The 18,267-nt window shown below is 28.6% G+C and overlaps 1 protein-coding gene across 1 annotated transcript; it reads right to left on the reverse strand.

The window, feature by feature from the left end:
- Positions 1-15,137: 15,137 nt before the first annotated feature.
- LOC113859976 lies at positions 15,138-15,536 on the reverse strand. The gene has a single exon (XM_027492619.1). It carries the CDS (start codon positions 15,534-15,536, stop codon positions 15,138-15,140), a length of 399 nt encoding a protein of 132 aa, XP_027348420.1.
- Positions 15,537-18,267: the final 2,731 nt, after the last annotated feature.

An 18,267-nucleotide genomic window follows, 5' to 3' on the forward strand; every position in this document is an offset into this window, starting at 1 on the left:
TCATTATCACAAAATGATAGCAAGGATCATGTTAAAAAAAATTCAAAATTATAAGAATTTATTTTTTTTATAATTAAGCAACATAAATATTATAAAAATAAAAAATATCGTTAAGCAACATAAACACTAGGCTTAAGTATATTTTCATTCTTATAAATATTACATTATTTTATATAAATATTCGAAAATAAAAAATAGAATAAAAATAAAATTATACTTTTATTATTAAAATTTTATATGAAACGGCAACTCAATTGTGTTATTAATTGTCTACATATCCAGCTTCACCAATCAGATGAAATGGAGGCAACAAATGCCAAGAAAACTCAAACAGTAGAAAAAAAGGTTGTGATGGAAAAGTATTAATACATTTAAGATAAATTGTTAATGAGTCCAGACAAATTTTGGCATCTAAAGGTGACAATTAGTATTGAGTTTAAATATTTATACAAATTTATACTTAAAAGTGTCAAAACATATTTTAAAATAACACAATTTTGTTAACATAGATATAATTTTTAAAATATATTTTGTCTACTTGTAACCAAATAAAATATATCTTATGTTTTACTTAGGGTATGTTTGGGAGAGGGTTTTTTGAGGAGAAGGGAGGAGAGGATTTATTTTTTAATTTTATATTAAAAGAATTACATATTATTTAGGATGACAAATATATTATTAATACATTAATTTTTTGTTATTATATTAATTTATATCTTTTATTTTTAAAAATTATTAGTTTTAAATATATTTATTTAAAATATAAAAATAAGTCTTCCCCTCCCTTCCCCTCCAAAAACCCTCTCCAAAACATACCCTTAAAATCTAAAAAAAGTTAACAGATATTAAAAATTACATTTAGTGTGCTGGAAAAATGTAAACCCAATTAAATGATTTGATGATGAGAAGAACTAGTATAATTTTTCATCAAATGTATGTATGTATGATCAATTTATTTAATAAAATATTTTGTATTCAAGCCACATTTACCATTAGATGAATAATAATCCATTCACCATATTTTGTAATTTATTAGGTCATTTGATGCAAAATTTATTGGTTATTAAACATAAACCTTCAAGAGATAAATCATACACTATAGTGGATAGACAGTGAATGTACATAATTATTTAGCTTTACTTCATAAAAATATTTTTTAAAAATAAAATATATACTTTACATAAATGATTGAATGTCTCTATTAATAAAAAAAAAATAGTCAATAAATAAGTTAAATATTTTTAGTACATAAATGATCATAAATAATTCAATGATTTAAAGTAGACCCAATGCAGCAATATATCCTTCACCTCTTTATCCATAAATTCATGTTTTGGGACATGTATTGTGCTTCTATTCCATCGATCTGTCTTGAGAAAGAGTCCTGATTAAGACGATCATATTCCTTGGGAATAAAAACAAAAAAGATCATATTCCTATTATAAGAGTGCATTTTTTTTAAGATAATTAGATGTCTCATGATGTGAACAAAATGTCTAGAAGTATGCGAATTTCCTTTACTCGCTCTTATAATTTATTATTATTCTAAATCAAACTTCCATGCTCCTATGTTTGGATATATTCAATTCTTAAATTACAAGTGAGGCATCTATTGAACTTATCTTAAACAACATTTATCCTTAGCAAAGCGAACAAACACCCCCGTCTGATATTTTTCCTTTATCCAAAAGAATATTAGTTGAGGGAACAAACATGCATACATGTGTAATAATTATTGGTGGCAGCTCTATCTGACGCTATCAAAGTTACATCACAGGACATATGCTTTGTGAGATAAGAAAGTGATTGCATGAGATTCTTCTTTCCACATCTATAAAACGAAGACTCTATTAGCACCAAATATCAAGGCACCCAAAAACACATATTAAGAGCTAAACTTTTAAGGGCAAAGACACAATGTCTGGCTTCTTAAGCAACCTCTTTGGTTTCAGTGGAAACAATGGCACTGAAAACGCCTTTAGCAACACGGGTTCTGGTGATCAAGAATTCTCTGATGATGCAGAGTTCAACACTGGTGCACAAGTTGCCAAAGATCAAAGTTTGCCTTCTTCTAATAGTAACAGTGGTACTAAAAATGCTTTCAACAACAATAGTTCTAAAGGCCAGAAATTTGGAAAGGGCGCCAAGTTTAACACTGGTGCTCGGTATGGATACTAAGCTATTGTATATATGTTTGAGGACCTTTCCAAACATACTATATAAATGAATAAATATCGTGATGTACTAGTGTTGTGCCAATAATCATATATCATGATACTGGAGCTAGAGCTTTCTATTGTAATGGTGAAGTAATTGAACTAAGCTCTACTCTTTTATGTTATCTTCATTTATGTACTGCTTTTTGATTTTACATGTTTATCAACATGGGTGGACATGGTGCAGAATTCGATGCAGTAATAGCATTTACTAGATAAATTCTTATCCATCTAACTGGTGAAACATGGCTCCGTTGAATATTCATTACACTAAGATTTAGAGACATTGGATACTTCTAATTAGTTACCAAATAATTATTCAATCAAGGGAGTAATTAAGATTAATAATTAGGCATTACCTCGCTCAATACAACTATACAAGAAAATAGAGAATGAGGAAAATTGTGACCAAAGCTTATATCATTTTCTTCTTCATAGTTTTATGTAGTATGATTAAAATTGTGCAAAATTAAATTAAAAACATTAAAATGCTGCCATCACCCATTTCTTCTTCTTTTACGAATACTGCCACGCTAAGTCCATCACGATTCAAAGTTCAAGATAGTTGGAGCATGAAAATGAAATATAAACATGCTTCAAGAAAATAATAAAATTTTAGACGAGTAACTGTTTGAATTAATTGATTCCTATAAGATACATATTAATATGATGTTGTTCATATTAAATAGTCACTAAAATAAAAATTGCTCTCGATGTTTTGAAAATTACTCTAAACCTGATTATTTTCAACGTGTAAAGATAAAGATCACATAATGTTTATGATATATGTTAAACTATTATTTTTTTATATGACAATAATATTATTTTTTCATTACGTTGATTTTGTGAGAAACTTGATGTTATGGATAAGGAGGCTTGCATATTTTTTATATATGAAAGAAAGGTAATTTCGAGTTTTTTTAATCGAAATAAGGATAATTCTATAATTTTACACTTTAATATTTTAATCGCCATAAATTAGTCACCCAGTCATTTAATGCATTAATTAGTTTTTATTTACCGTAAGAGACAAGTTAATAGTTACTAATCGCTCTTGTTCTTCTAGGAATGTGTAAAATATTTTTTAGTTAGTTTGATCGTCATACATAGTTGTTCCATCCATCCACGTCACTATCAACATGTATTAGTATCTAAATCAGCAACACACATATATTTCTATCACATAAAAAATATTGTTATTCAGAAGTTATTAAACGTGTTATTTTACTCAATTTTACAATGGTTATAAATTATACCAATTCATATATTGTCAACAATTATATATAAAATGATATTTTAGTTCATTAAATTGTTGAATTTAAATTTTATATTATTTTAATTATTTATGTCAATTTTTATTAAAATGAAATAACTATAAGAATATAATTGAAGTTTTTTATTTTTATATATTTTAAAAATATAAGTTAAGTTAATTTTGATATAAATGAAATGACAAATAAATTTATTAACATTATTTATATAATGAAAACATTTTTAGTTAAATTGGGTAAGTTAATTTTAAGATATAATTAACTAATAAAATTTTATTAATCAGTGTGAGTGCAGTAGTCCATTGCAATGGAATCCTTATCTCTTTCCAATATGCTAATTTGGTGGCAGGAGATATATGCTTTGTAAGATGAGAAAGTTGCATGAGATTCTCCTTTCTATCTGCATCTATAAAACGAAGGCAAAATTTGAAGGCACCCTAAACACCAAGTACACGACAAACTAAGAGATCAACCTTAATTTGCTGAAACACCATGTCTGGTTTCTTAAGCAACCTCTTTGGTTTCAGTGGAAACAATGGCACTGAAAACGCCTTTAACAACACGGGTTCAGGTGAACAAGAGTTCGAAAGTGAGGGACAGTTCAACACAGGTGCCCAAGTTGCGAGAGATGCAAGCTTGCCTTCTAATCGCAACAATGGGACTACCAATGCTTTCCGCAACTCAAGTTCGCAAAAACAGAAATTTGGAAAGGCCACCTTTAACACTGGTGCAAGGGTTGGATACTAATCCTTTATTCCTTAGTTACTACTTCTGCGTTTCGATCACCATCTTCCCAAACATATCCATGTCCTATGGGAAATAAAATAAGTGCTTATTGTGTGTATCATCATGTACTAAAGTTGGCTAATAAATATCATAAAACTTGAGCTACAATTTCTACTGTACTGGTGAAGCCATTCAACTCATATATATAATTAATGTCAAGAAATTTAAGCAAATTAATCACAATTAAAAAGGTCGTTTATTCAAACAAGCATAGAAGTTTTCACTTACGCAAAAGGATAGCAATCATAATCAAAACTAAAATTCCAATTGTCACTTTCATGACCAAATTATTTAGGAAAACTTATAATTTTTTAAGTTTAATTTAAAAATTCAGTTTGATCTTTTATTTTTTAATCATTATAATTATTTAAATATGCATATATATATATATATATATATATTTAAGTTATTCACAAATTATTAATTTCAAGCTTGTAAAATTTTAACTGACTTATTTAAATAATCGAATCAAATTATTAATTAATTAATTTTTTAATGTCATTTTTTTCATCAATACCGAGGGTCTCAAACCAAAATCAAATGTTTGAATCTATTTTAATAAATTTTATAAAAGATATATTTAAACAAATAAGTTATAAATTCTCGTGTAATAAATTTCAATCGAATAATTCTTGATAAAATCATTTATTTAAATGCAACTGTATCAAAAGAAGAAGAAAATTATTAGAGAAGTAAAATTTATAGTGTATGTTTTAAAAGATAAATAACTCTTAAAAAAAAACTAATTATCCAAATACACACTTTGTTTCATCAATAAAATGCAAAAACTGACATGACTACTTTCTAATTTTACAGAAATGTTAGAATTTTTGTGTTTGAATTTGCTATTAATTGATGTATTTAGTACATTGAATCATAGATTATTAATTATCAAACTACATTTCGTGATTAACGGATATTGTAACTCTCATATGTTCTTGTAACGTGTAAAAAGAGTAAGTCGGTAGCTGCACGTTTTGGGACTTGTGTATTGTGGTAACTATCATCTGAGTCGTGAATAATATTCTAGTTTTGTAATCGGTGCAGTTTTTTTTCTTGGGAAATTATTAGTTATTTCATAATGTGAACGTGATATTTACAAATGGAACACACATTTCCATCACTTTCCCTTACGATATAGTGTTATAAACCCTTGTTTTCAAGATTCTACATTTGAAATCATTCATGTTAATTTGAATATATTCATATGCCATATTCGGATGTAGAGAATTTGCTTTCAACTTATCTTATCTTAAATGTTTGTTACTCTAATATACGAATAACATTTAATTATAAGTAGAAAGGGGCACAAAAGAATAAATGTTACGGGGAATATATATTTATATGAATCCGAAACAAAGTGTACCCTTCAATTGCATTAATGGAATATATACTTGTCTCTTATCAAATATCCCTCTTTTTTATGGAATATTTACTCGTGACAGGATAAATAATATATATTCAAAGAATAAAATTTTAGATACTTTTTAATATTTATTTAATTAAAATTTTATTTTAATAAAGATAAAATTAATAGATTAATTTTTTTTACGTTTAATTTTATTTTTATTTGATTTTTTAAATTTTTTTCTCAATTTTATTTTTTAAGTGTTTTAAATAAGTCTTTTTATAACCGGAGAAAGATACCTATATTTTTGTAAAAGAAATGTGAGATGAGAAATTGTAAGAAATTCCTCATAGAGCATCTATAAAATGCAGGGTGTGTAAGAAACAAGTGTGAAGGCACAGAAAAAGCACCTAGTACACAACAGAGAGAACCTTAATTTCCTGAGACACCATGTCTGGTTTCTTCAGCAATCTCCTTGGTTTCAGCGGAAACAATGGCACTGACGATGCCTTCAACAACACGGGATCAGGCGAACAAGAATTCGCTGAAGGAGGAGAATTCAACACTGGTGCGAGATGTGCCAGTGGGTCAAAGTTGCCTTGTAATCGTAACAATGGAACTAAACATGCTTTCAACAACTCAAATTCGGGAAAGCAGAAATTCGGAAAGGCCCAGTTTAACACTGGTGCTAGAGTTGGATACTAAACCGTCCTTCATTACTACCATGCACGTTTGTTTGAGGAGCTTTACGTCTCTTCCCAAACGTATATAAAATAAATGCTTTGTTTTGTTTGTTACGTGTATCCTATGCATGTACTAATAACTATGACCCTGGAGCTACAATTCTGTACTGTAATGGTGTATTAATTGAATTAAGCTCTACTCTGCTGTCTTCATGTATGAACATTGCTCTGCTCTATCTTCTAAAGTTTATCCATTTGAGTGCGTGGCCTGGTGCAGAATTTGATAATAGCATTTTACCACCAGATGAAGTCTTATCCATGTAACATGTGACGTGACATATCTAAATTCATATTTTCAATTGATGAAAATAATATTTTTAAAAATATTAAAATCAACAAAAACATTTTAAAGTATTGATATCACCTGATGCCAAATCCATGTGTAGTCATTGATATTCCAATAGTAATTTCTTTACCCCTACATGGATATTATTAAATTAAAATATTTTTTAAAAATAATATAATATATTGTATAATTATTTTAAAATATATTAGATTTTATAAAGTTAAAAAGAATAACCATTATAATTACTAATAATATATTATATTATATGAAATAAAACTAAATAAAATGATACATTTCATATACAAATATAAAAAATAAAATTCAAATAAATATTGAATTAAAATAAATTTTTAATGTAAAAAATATTTGACATGATAAAAAGAAAAATAACTCTTTAAAGTACTTCATTTAAAAAAATCATAAAATATTTAGTTCAAGTTCTATTCATAAATTATATATAGTATAAAATATTTTATTATATTAAATAAAATTAAATAAAGAGATAATTTTGAAATTAAAATAAAATATTTAAAATTCAGAATTTAAATTAAATTAAATTACAATATTTTGCTAACATAAAAAAAAAAGCATTTAGCATGTTGAGAAAAAAATCAATTCTTAAAAGCACTCTCATTTAAGAATTTATTATTTACTTTTAACTGATGTCTTGTTAGGTAAATTTTCTAATTTGTGCTTCATAAAACCATATATATAGTTAATAATATATTAAAGCCAAGACAATTAGAGAAAGGGTAACAATCACCTACATGAAGGCTGCTTGTGGTGGAATCACCATTTGTTGCAAATGGGCATAACAAGGAAAAAATAAATAAATGAGGAATTAGACGGGGCAGAGAGGAGTAAACACAAATAAAATGAGTTGTTATCAAAATTTTAAATAGCTTCAAAAAAAACTTCTAAAAAATTGTTTGATTAACCTGATATATATGAATTTGGAAATGTAATTATGTATAAAGAATATATTAGTACCTCATGATGTTTATAAAAATGATTGCCCTAATTGTACACATATAAAGTATTTATTTCACTTTTAAATTTTATCGTTTTGTTTATCTTGAAAAAGATAGTTTAATTATGTATGAAGAATGTATTAGCACCACCCCATAATGCTTAAAAAAATGATTACTTTAATAATGCAAATATAAAGTATTTATTTCTTTCCTAAATTTTATTGTTTTGTTTATCATGAAAAAGAGATATTTTTTAAAAGTATTACAAATTTTATAAAATATTTTTGTAACTTAACGTTTTAAAATTAAAATAAATAAAAATAATTAGTTGATTTTTAGAATTGTTCTTACGTTGTTGAGTGGTGGAGTATCCTTGAAGGATTGAAGGTGGCCTAGAAGTTGAAATTTCCCAATATAGAACTTCAAATTAATGGATTCTGCAGTAACAATGAAAGGAATTACAAGTAAATCAAAAGAAGAAATATGAGAAGAAGATTAATTAAAGCCATTAGACAAATACTAAACAAGCAGTGGTTAGTTCAGTTTAAGCATATCTATAATTTGCATGGATATTCCGGCTAAAATGAGGTGTGAGCACTCTTATGGGCTGATATTATATGATCAACCTTTTAGTCAGCTTAGTTAAACTTTTATTTATGATACGATGGAACTCTCTACTCCTCAACAAATTGTGATGTAATTTTATTTTAGATATATATATATATATATATATACACCCTAGTTACATGCATGTCACTCTACCAGCTGATTCACTTTGTAAAACCTATATATACCAATATGGATTAATAAATAAATAAATAAAATTTAAGCGATTATTTAATCAAGAATTTTTAATTTTAGTCATTGATATATAATTATGTTATATAAATTTATAATTTTGATATTTTAAAATAAAAATATTCTTATTGTATGTTTCAAAATATTAACTCAAAAAATAACTTTCTGAAAAAATAAAAATAATATAATTATCCAACATCGTTAAAATGCAAAAATTGTCATGGCTAATTTCTAACTTTACAAAAATGTTACAAGTTCTGGTCTCTTCTTGATTAGAATACTTAGTGATGGAAATGATACTTAATGTTTATCGAAACTATTTTGTGATCTCTCTCTCTCTCTCTCTCTCTCTCTCTCTCTAGATCTATCCATATCAATATATATGAGATTAGATGCCTCAAAATGTGAACACGATATTTACAAATGGTATTATCAGTTTCTTCACCTTCTCTTATGATTTATGTGCTAAACCCATGCTTTTATGATCAATATATATCCACTTTATAATTTGAATATATTCATACCTTAAATTATTATAAAGCATTTCAATGCCTTTTCAATATATTCGGAGACGTAACATTTGCTTTCAATTAATCTTATGTTTGTTAGTCCAAGTGGCCACATGAATAATATTTTCCTTGGAAAATGGAACAAATACCTCCGATTAATGCATTTAAAACTATTTTTCCTTAATCCAGGAGAATATTAGTTCAAGGGGGAAATATATAAATAATTCCGAAACAAAGTGTACTCCAACTGCAATGAAACACTTCTCTCTTTCCAAACATGTCAATTTCTTGTGGAATATATATTTACCAGTGGCACGTCTTACCGTATCATATATATATATAAAGTTTTGTCAGATGAAAAAGTTGCTTGAGAGCCTCCATTCTTCATCTATAAAATGCAAGCATAGTTAGCACCAAATGTCAAAGCACCCAAAAAAAACCACCTATAGAAAAGAGTGATTATAAAGATCCTTAATTTCCTCAAACACCATGTCTGGCTTCTTTAGCAACCTTTTAGGTTTCAATGGAAACAATGGCACTGAGAATGCCTTTAACAACGTAGGGTCAGGTGAACAAGAATTCGGGGAGGAAGGAGAGTTCAACACTGGTGCTCGAGCTGGAAGAGGGGTAAGCTTGCCTTCTAATCGTAACAATGGAACTAAAAATGCATTCAACAACTCAAGTTCTAAAGGCCAGAAATTTGGAAAAGGTGCCAAATTTAACACTGGTGCTAGGTATGGATGCTAAGCTATTGTATGTTTGAAGACCTTTATGGGCCTCTCCAAACATATATACAAATAAATAAATAAATGGGAATAACAAAATAGGAGCTTTATTTTGTGTGTCTTTGTGTGGGGTCTATATGATGTACTTGCGAAAATAATGTGCTAATAATTATGATATGCACCGGAGCTAGAGCTCTGAACTGTAATGGTGAATTATAAGCTCTTCTTCTCTCTGTAGTCTCAATATATAATTTAACTACTTTTTCAAGTTTATCACGTAGGTCGTATGGAGTATAATTTTATAGGAAGTAACATAAATTTCATTATCCTAGCTTTTATGGAATGAACTTTTTATTCATCTCAATGCTGAAAACATGCAAATTAAACTTTTAGCTAATTGAAATTAAGTGACTGAATATTATATACTAATTTCTTCCGTATATAAAAGGGAATTATAAATGAGGTGATTTCTGTAATTTTATTGGAAACGGCTCCCTAGTATGAAGAATTTTTCCTACAAGTTACAAAAACATGGTTATTTGAAACCATAAAGTGGGATAAAATATGCAGTTACCTCTAAAAACAACTTTTTACACGAATCACGCCAAATATGGTTATGTTATGTATTTCTACTTTTTGTACTTGTTTCACAATTTATTTGCACTTAATAGTATTGTGGAATTTAAATTTTATAAGTATAAAATTCCCTCATAAAATACTGATCAAGAGAGTAATATTTATAACTTGGCAGTATTACCCTTATCAAAACAAGAAATAAATAATAAGTGAAAAATTTGTTTTTCTTTTTTTATAAGCAAATTTGATTATAAAGAATACAACAAAACCCATGTAGAGTAATTGAGTAAAAGAAAAAACCAATTGTTAATTCATATAAAAGAGCCCCACTGCAGGTACCAAATTTTTATACATACGAGGGGATCTGCAGCTACATACCAAGATAAAATGATACCTTTTCGAGTTTTGGCTCACACACCACAACTAGGATCTGACCCTGATCAAGCCCAACTCTCTAATAATCACAAGATCAATTCATTTCTAAATTAGATTTCAGTTTTAAGACCCCAAAGAGACCATACCACCTCATGTCGTCGAATAATCATTCAGCGTCATTATTACCTGCATGTGTTCATCTCTTAAATATGTGTGTTTGGTAGACGTATGCAAGCACGCGGTAACTGAAAAAAATTAGTAGTTACTCGTCTTTGAGAAAGGAACTAACCAGTTACACCTTGGTAGCTCGTGATTTTGCACTAATTAGAGTTGAAATCAATGATCTCCGTGTGTGCGCCTCTAGATGTATAATCTTAAAAGAACACTTAAAATAAATAAAGACAAGAGAGAAGATATTCAGGATACAGAGGTAATGATTTGAGATGAATTTAGTCTGTGTTTTTATTAATTTCAGCAAAAAGATACAATGTTATATACACTTATTACCCTAAAGGGATAAGGCCAAAGAATGTCCTTTTTTGCCTAACAAATTACAGCTCATACTATTCTAGAATATACTCTAGGATCATAACAAAAAATGTTTATATAAAAAAATATTTACAAGAATTAGAATGGGTTGAGAGCTATTGGGCTGAACAGGTTTGGGTCAGTGTTCCGTTAGCCTCCCTCAAGCTAGAGGTGTATAAAGATCAATCAACTTTAGCTTGGATACATTTGACTTGAAGAGACGAGGTGGTAATGCTTTAGTAAACATGTCAGCAAGCTGATAAGAGGATGAAATTTGTAGTAACCGCATTAGACCTGTTTGATCCTTTTCTCGAACAAGATGGCAGTCAATTTTCAAGTATTTTGTTCTCTCATAAAACACTGAATTTGATGCAATGTAAAGTGCACTTTGGTTGTTGCAATATAATATTGCAGATTTGGAACAAAATATTTTTAAATCATTGAGAAGATATGTGAGCCACTGTAGTTCACATGTACTTGTAGCAAGAGGAGGATTTGCTTTTTTGTTTTCCATGACACTAGAGAGTTCTCAATGAAGAAGCAATAACATGTGATTAATCTGCACGTGTCAACACAAGTCTCCCAATCTGCATCGCTGAAGCCAATTAATGTATAGGAGTGTCCCTCTTGAATTGAAGACCTTTGCTTGGAGAACCCTTAAAGTATCTTAAGACTCTCCTTGCAGCACCTAGATGAGACTTTGTGGGATAAGCCATAAATTAGCTGAGTTGTTGGGTTGCAAAAACAATGTCAAGAATAGTTATGGTGAGGTAAATTAGACGACCAATAAGACGCCTATAGGATAAAGGATCATCAAGAAGATCACTAAAATCTTTTTGATGCAACCGCAATGAACTGTCCATAGGCGTTGAACAAGGTTTGCAACTCAACATTCTAGAATTAGCAAATAACTTAAGACAGTATTTACGTTGTAATACATACATGCCATCACCAGAGTGATTTATTTCTAAGCCCAGAAAGTATTTCAATGCTCCTAAATCCTTAACTCGAAAATTCAAATGAAGAACATGTTTGATTTGGGCCATTTCAGCAGGAGAGTTCTTAGTTAAAACATTGTCATCCACATAGATTAACAAAGCTGTAAATTTATTTCCATCGTGTTTGATAAATAAACTATGATCTGCATGTGATTGTTTGTAACTAGATGAAATAAGTAGACCAGAAAGCTTTTTATACCATTTGCGGCTAGCTTGTTTAAGGCCATATAGAGTTTTTTTGAGTTTGCAACTCTGAGAAGAGCCATGGCCTTGCAATCCTTGAGGAATTGTCATATAAACCTCTTAAGAGAAGTCACCGTGGAGGAAAGCAATACTCACATCGAGTTGTTGAAGCTGCCATTTATTTGCAGAAGCAAGAGCGAGGATGACATGGATAGTGGCCTTTTTACCACGTGAGAGAATGTTTCAAAGAAATCAATTCCTTCCACTTGAGAGAAACCCTTTGCAACCAATAGCACTTTGTACTGTTCCACGCTTCCATCCGGTTTTCTCTTAATTTTGTAGGCCCATTTGTGTCCTATAGGTTTAACACCAGCTAGAGTATCAACAATTTTCCAGAAAGCCTCAATTTCATCTTTCATGGCTTCAACCCAACAAGGACTCAAAATCTCTTCTTGATAACTTTGAGGTTCAATATCAAAGGATAGATTCATTATATAGTGACGCTCAGACTTAGGATGTTAGAATAAGACAGAACAGACTGGAGAGGATACAAGCATGTTGATGATGATTGATTTGGCTTTGTCTCGACGCTACAGATATAGTCTGCAAGGCGAACATTGGGCATTTGCACTGGGCTTTCCTCATGAAGGTTTTGAGCATTAGTTGGCATAAGTAGAGGCCTATGTTGGGTCTCCTTGGGAACCTGATTATTTTGAACAAAAGAAAATATTGATTCATAAAATATGACATTTCTTGAGATAAAAATTTCTCTTGATTAGAAGTCTAAAATGATGTACCCTTTTGTTCCAGTTTGAAATCCAAGAAAAACACCTTGTCTAGATCTAGGATCAAATTTTTGATAAGGTCCATTGGTTGAAGAATAAAATAAAGACCCAAAAACTTTAAGCATTGAAAAATCTGGTTTATGATTATGTAAAAGCTCATAAGGTGTTTGTTTATTAGTGACCGGAGAAAATATTCTGTTAAGAAAGAAGACTAAATGTTTTATGGCATAAGACAATAAATATTCAGGTAATTTAGATTGGAACATAAGGGCACATGCAACGTTAAGAATGTGTTGATGTTTTCTTTCTACACGCCCATTTTGTTGAGGGGTGTAAATATAACTAGTGTGATGAATGATACCTTTTGTGACAAATAAATCTTTAAGAAAAATTCGGGTCCATTATCTGAACGAATGTATTTTATTTTGGAATCAAATTGATTTTCTATTAAAGTAATAAAATTTTGAACATGCATTTTAATTTCAGATTTTGACTTTAATAACACTACCCAAGTATATCTACTAAAATCATCTACAATAGTCAAAAAATATTTTTCTCCATGAATTGAAGCTTTGGAAAAAGTACCCCAAATGTCCATATGAACTAAATTGAAAATCTTTAAAGCTCTACTAGTACTAAGATTGTAAGACAATTTTTTTTGTTTAGCAAAATGACAAATGTCACAATTCTCATTAACATGACTTGGAATAAAAGAAAATTGTTCACGTAACATATTTAAACGGTTTTCCGAAAGATGCCCTAGTCTAAAATGTCAAAGGTTAGAAGAGGGGATGGTGTGGATAGTATTATTGAAAAAAAAATTTAGTTGAGGGACCTTGGCTTCTTTGTTGATATTTAGATGGTAAAGACCTTGTTCTCAATTAGCCAAACCAATCATCTGCAACGAATGCTTATCATGTATAGTGCAAAAGAAATCATCAAAGATAAGAGTAAATTTACAAGTCTTAATCAACTTAGATATACACAAGAGATTGAAATGAAATTCAGGAACAAAGAGGACATCGTGAAGAATGAAATTTGGAGAAAAAATAACTGTTTTAGAAATATAAGCAGTGACAATGGATTTATTTAGCAATTTAATTTGAATAGGATTTATTTTAGAATAACTTGAAAAACATTTTAAAGAAGATGTAATGTGATATGTGGCTCCTGAATCTATGATCCAGGGCACACTATGTTTATGGGTAGTGGAAGAAGTATTGTGTATGAAGTGTGTAGTGTCGCAAAAAACAAATGACATACCACTAGAGTCAGAATCATTATTTTGGTTAAAAGGAACTTGAGTGAGATTGGTTCTTTTGGGTTGGACAAGGTTGTTCCCTGTAGCATTAGAAGCAGAGTTGGGCTGTTGAATCAAGGCCATTAGAGATTGGTATTAGGCTTGGGTCAAAGTAATAGGGTTTGAAGAAGCAGTTGGTCCCTCCACCGGGTCGACTGAAGCACCGTTGTTGGCAAAAGAAGAGGAGTCACGGTTGTTGAACCGTGGGCAACCAGGGTAGCGAGGGTGACCCGGTGGATAGCCATGCTTCCCCCAACAGATGTTAATAGTGTGTCTGATGCAGTAGCAGTAAGAGCATTTTTTGTTGGAAACGTTTTTGTTGGTGGGCGACAAACCAGACATACCGCAACCTTTGCCGAAGCCATTGGAAGCGTTGACGAAGCTATTGGGTTCAGCAGAGGGAGAAGGGACGACACTGAGCTAACGTTCCTGTTGGACCACCATGGAAAAACTCAATTGACCGCTGGAAGGGGATCCATAAGCAAGATTTGGGAACGCGCAACAGAAAAACTTTCATCCAATTCCTTCAAACAACAAAATTCTGTTGATGGTATTTCTTGGCCTCACAAGAATAGGTAACAAAAGGACGATAATTATCTAGTTCCTCCCAGAGGGTTTTTAAGGCAGTGTAGAATTCAGAGACAAGACAGTTACCTTGAGAAAGGCCATAGATTTCTTCTTGGAACTCTGCAATGCAGAGAAGATCTCCTTGTGAAAAACGTTCACAAGGTCGTTCCAATTATCGGTAGCATTTACAAGGAAGATGACGCTTTGGGCAATGGAGGGGGAAAACGAAGTCAAAAACCAGGACATGATGAGAGTGTTGCATCTCCCAAGCAAAGTAAAGAGTTTCTTTGACTGAAGGGACCGGGATTGTGCCAAGGAGGAATGCCATTTTGTTTTTGAAGATGAGGGCCATACGGAAAGCACGAGACCAAGACTGGTAATTGGTTCCATCAAGGATAAGAGTAATAGACACAGAGGAAGGACCATCACTAGGATGGATGAAATAAGGACCTAAAGGATTGAGCGATGGATCATTGGAACCAAAACCAGAAGGATCCTCTTTCTTTGGACTATAGGAAGGTATTGAAGAAGGATCGTTTCTCTTTGGACTAGAGGGAGGTGTTGAAGACATGGGAGGACAACCCAGGCAAAGCTCCAGGAGGGAGCTCTGATACTATAAAATAAATAAAGACAAGAGAAAAGATATTTAAGACAGTGAAATAATGATTTGAGAATGAATTCAGTTTGTGTTGTTATTAATTTCAGCAAAAAGATACAATGTTGTATATAAGTATTACCCTAAAGAATAAGGCCAAAGAATGTTCTTTTTTGCCTAATAAATTTCAGCTCATACTATTCTAGAATCTACTTTAGGATCATAACAGAAAATGTTTATATGAAGAAATATTTACAAGAATTAAAATGGGTTGAGAGCTATTAGATTATACGGGTTTGGACTATTCTTCTGTTAACACCTTCACTTTTTATGAGTTGTGTATCAAGAGTATGATTTATTTTAAATTGGAAAATTTTGAAAATTTTACACTTGTTTGGTAGATATATAATTAACTAAATGCCCAAATTACACAGCTTCCATAAAGAAAAAGCCAAAAAAAGATTTAAATCTGTAGAAAATTTATTTGATTACCGTGAATACTTAATTTTATCTAAATAACATTTTTTTTTATTTGTTTTTTTTATTTATCTTCTATTTATTCATCTAATTTGTGAACCATAGTTGTCATCTTTGTGTTTATTTATGAAAGCAAAACATGAAAAACACTCTTTTAAACTAATTTCGTTACTAGCATGGTAGTGTCATTTTACATCAAACAGTGAACTCGTAAAGCATCAAAATGCTCACTTTATATAAACGCTAGCGCCCTTGCATTTGCCAAGACCTAGCAAACTCAAGCAAAAAATTCATCCAAGCTTGCACGCTACACCATTCATAACACAATATAGTTTCACTATGTATGCCACTGTAAAAGGTCACTGTATAAAAAATTTTTAGTCACCAGAAGCTAGAGATACCAATCAATAAACCACCAACAACCTAATTTAACCTTTTTTCGTGAAATGTCTACAATTTTTTTATGTTACTGTTCTCTCTTAACTGTATACTTGACTATTTTGTTTTTATCTTTAACTCTTTTAGTTTTTATATATATATACTATTTTCATTCTAATTATACAAGCATCAAAACAATTTATAAATATCAAAATTTGCCTTTAACACTCACTCTCTCTCTCTCTCTCTCTCTCTCTCTCTCTCTCTCTCTCTCTCTCTCTCTATATATATATATATATATATATATATATATATATATATATATATATATCTAACCAAGATTTTTCTTATTTCTTTTTCTCTCTTCTCAGCTGTGATACTAATGTATAATAATATTATTATATAATAAAAGTTCACAACTTGTATATTTGTAATACATCTAAATTTATTTATTTATGGGTTATTAAGAAAAAATGTATAAATTAATTAATTAATTTTAATTTAATAATTTATAGCATTAATATATAAATTTTCTACTTTTATATATTATAATACTATAAATATCAATGTGTATCAATATTATTTTAAGTAACACGTAACATTTTTTTCTTAATTTAAAATCATATTATAATTAATCAAATAAAATAAATTTTTATCCACGTTAAAATTATATTCATAGTTAACTCATTAAATCAATCAAAATATATTTTTTTATGCAGTAATTTATAATATTAATATATAACAACTCTATAATTATAGATTGTAAAAATTGTTAAAAGATATTTGTACTTATGTTGTCTTATTTATTATGTATTATTAATGTATTTAGGAATTAAATTTTATTTTTAAAATTAATTAATTATATAATTATTTATTTAATTAAAATTTATTTTCTAAATATTATTCTCTTAAATTATTAAATAATTAAAAAATTATGATTCATCTTTAATTAATTATATAATTTATTAATCAATAAAAATTATATTTTTTGAATTTTATTTCATTAAATAGTCAAAAAAAATTCTTAAATATTTCACTATTTTATTATTTAACATAATTTATTAATTAAAAATTAATTCACTTAATTAATGCAACGATCTATAATATTAATGTACAACGTCTCTAATTTTATTCATTATAAATTATTAAAATCAATGTGTATTTACAATATTATTGATCTCATGTGATATAAATATTTTAAAATTAAATAATATTTATTTTTAAATTAATTAAATATTTTATTTTTTAAAATATATTCTTTTAATTATTTTTATTTTAATTATCAAATAATTAATTTATTAATGAAGTTTAAATTATTTTATCTTATGAATACAACAATTTATATATTTATATAATAATATTATCTTGAAATTCTACGAAATAAAATTTTATTTTAAAATTAAATTATATTATAACTTATTTTATTAAATACTTATTTTTACTAATCAATCTAAATATATTTTTTATTTTAAAATATTTCTCTTTATATTAAATAAAATTAATTTTATTTTTTAAATTTTAAATTATGTTTCTAACTTTAATAAATTTGATAACTAAATATTTGATTATTTTTCTATTGTATTATATAATACTATTCTATTATTTATATTATCTTCAGTTGATGAATAAATTATAAGAGATTTATATATAACTTATAATATTTTAATTTTTTTAATATAAAAAATTAAATTATAATATATACCTTAAATACTTTTCATAAATTAAAATATACTTAAAAAACTATTGTACCCTTTTTACAACAATTTATATGTGCTATTATCTTTCACTTTTTGTATTTTTTATGTAAGATATTATGACCGCATTATTTTGTATATTAAAAATTATAATTTTA

This window comes from Abrus precatorius, unplaced genomic scaffold, assembly GCF_003935025.1.
Source record: "Abrus precatorius isolate BTA unplaced genomic scaffold, Abrus_2018 Scaffold2, whole genome shotgun sequence".
NCBI lineage: Eukaryota > Viridiplantae > Streptophyta > Magnoliopsida > Fabales > Fabaceae > Abrus > Abrus precatorius.

Coding starts and splice junctions, on each gene's coding strand:
- LOC113859976 (XM_027492619.1), bottom strand. CDS start 15,536: ATGTCTTCAACACCTCCCTCTAGTCCAAAGAGAAACGATCCTTCTTCA.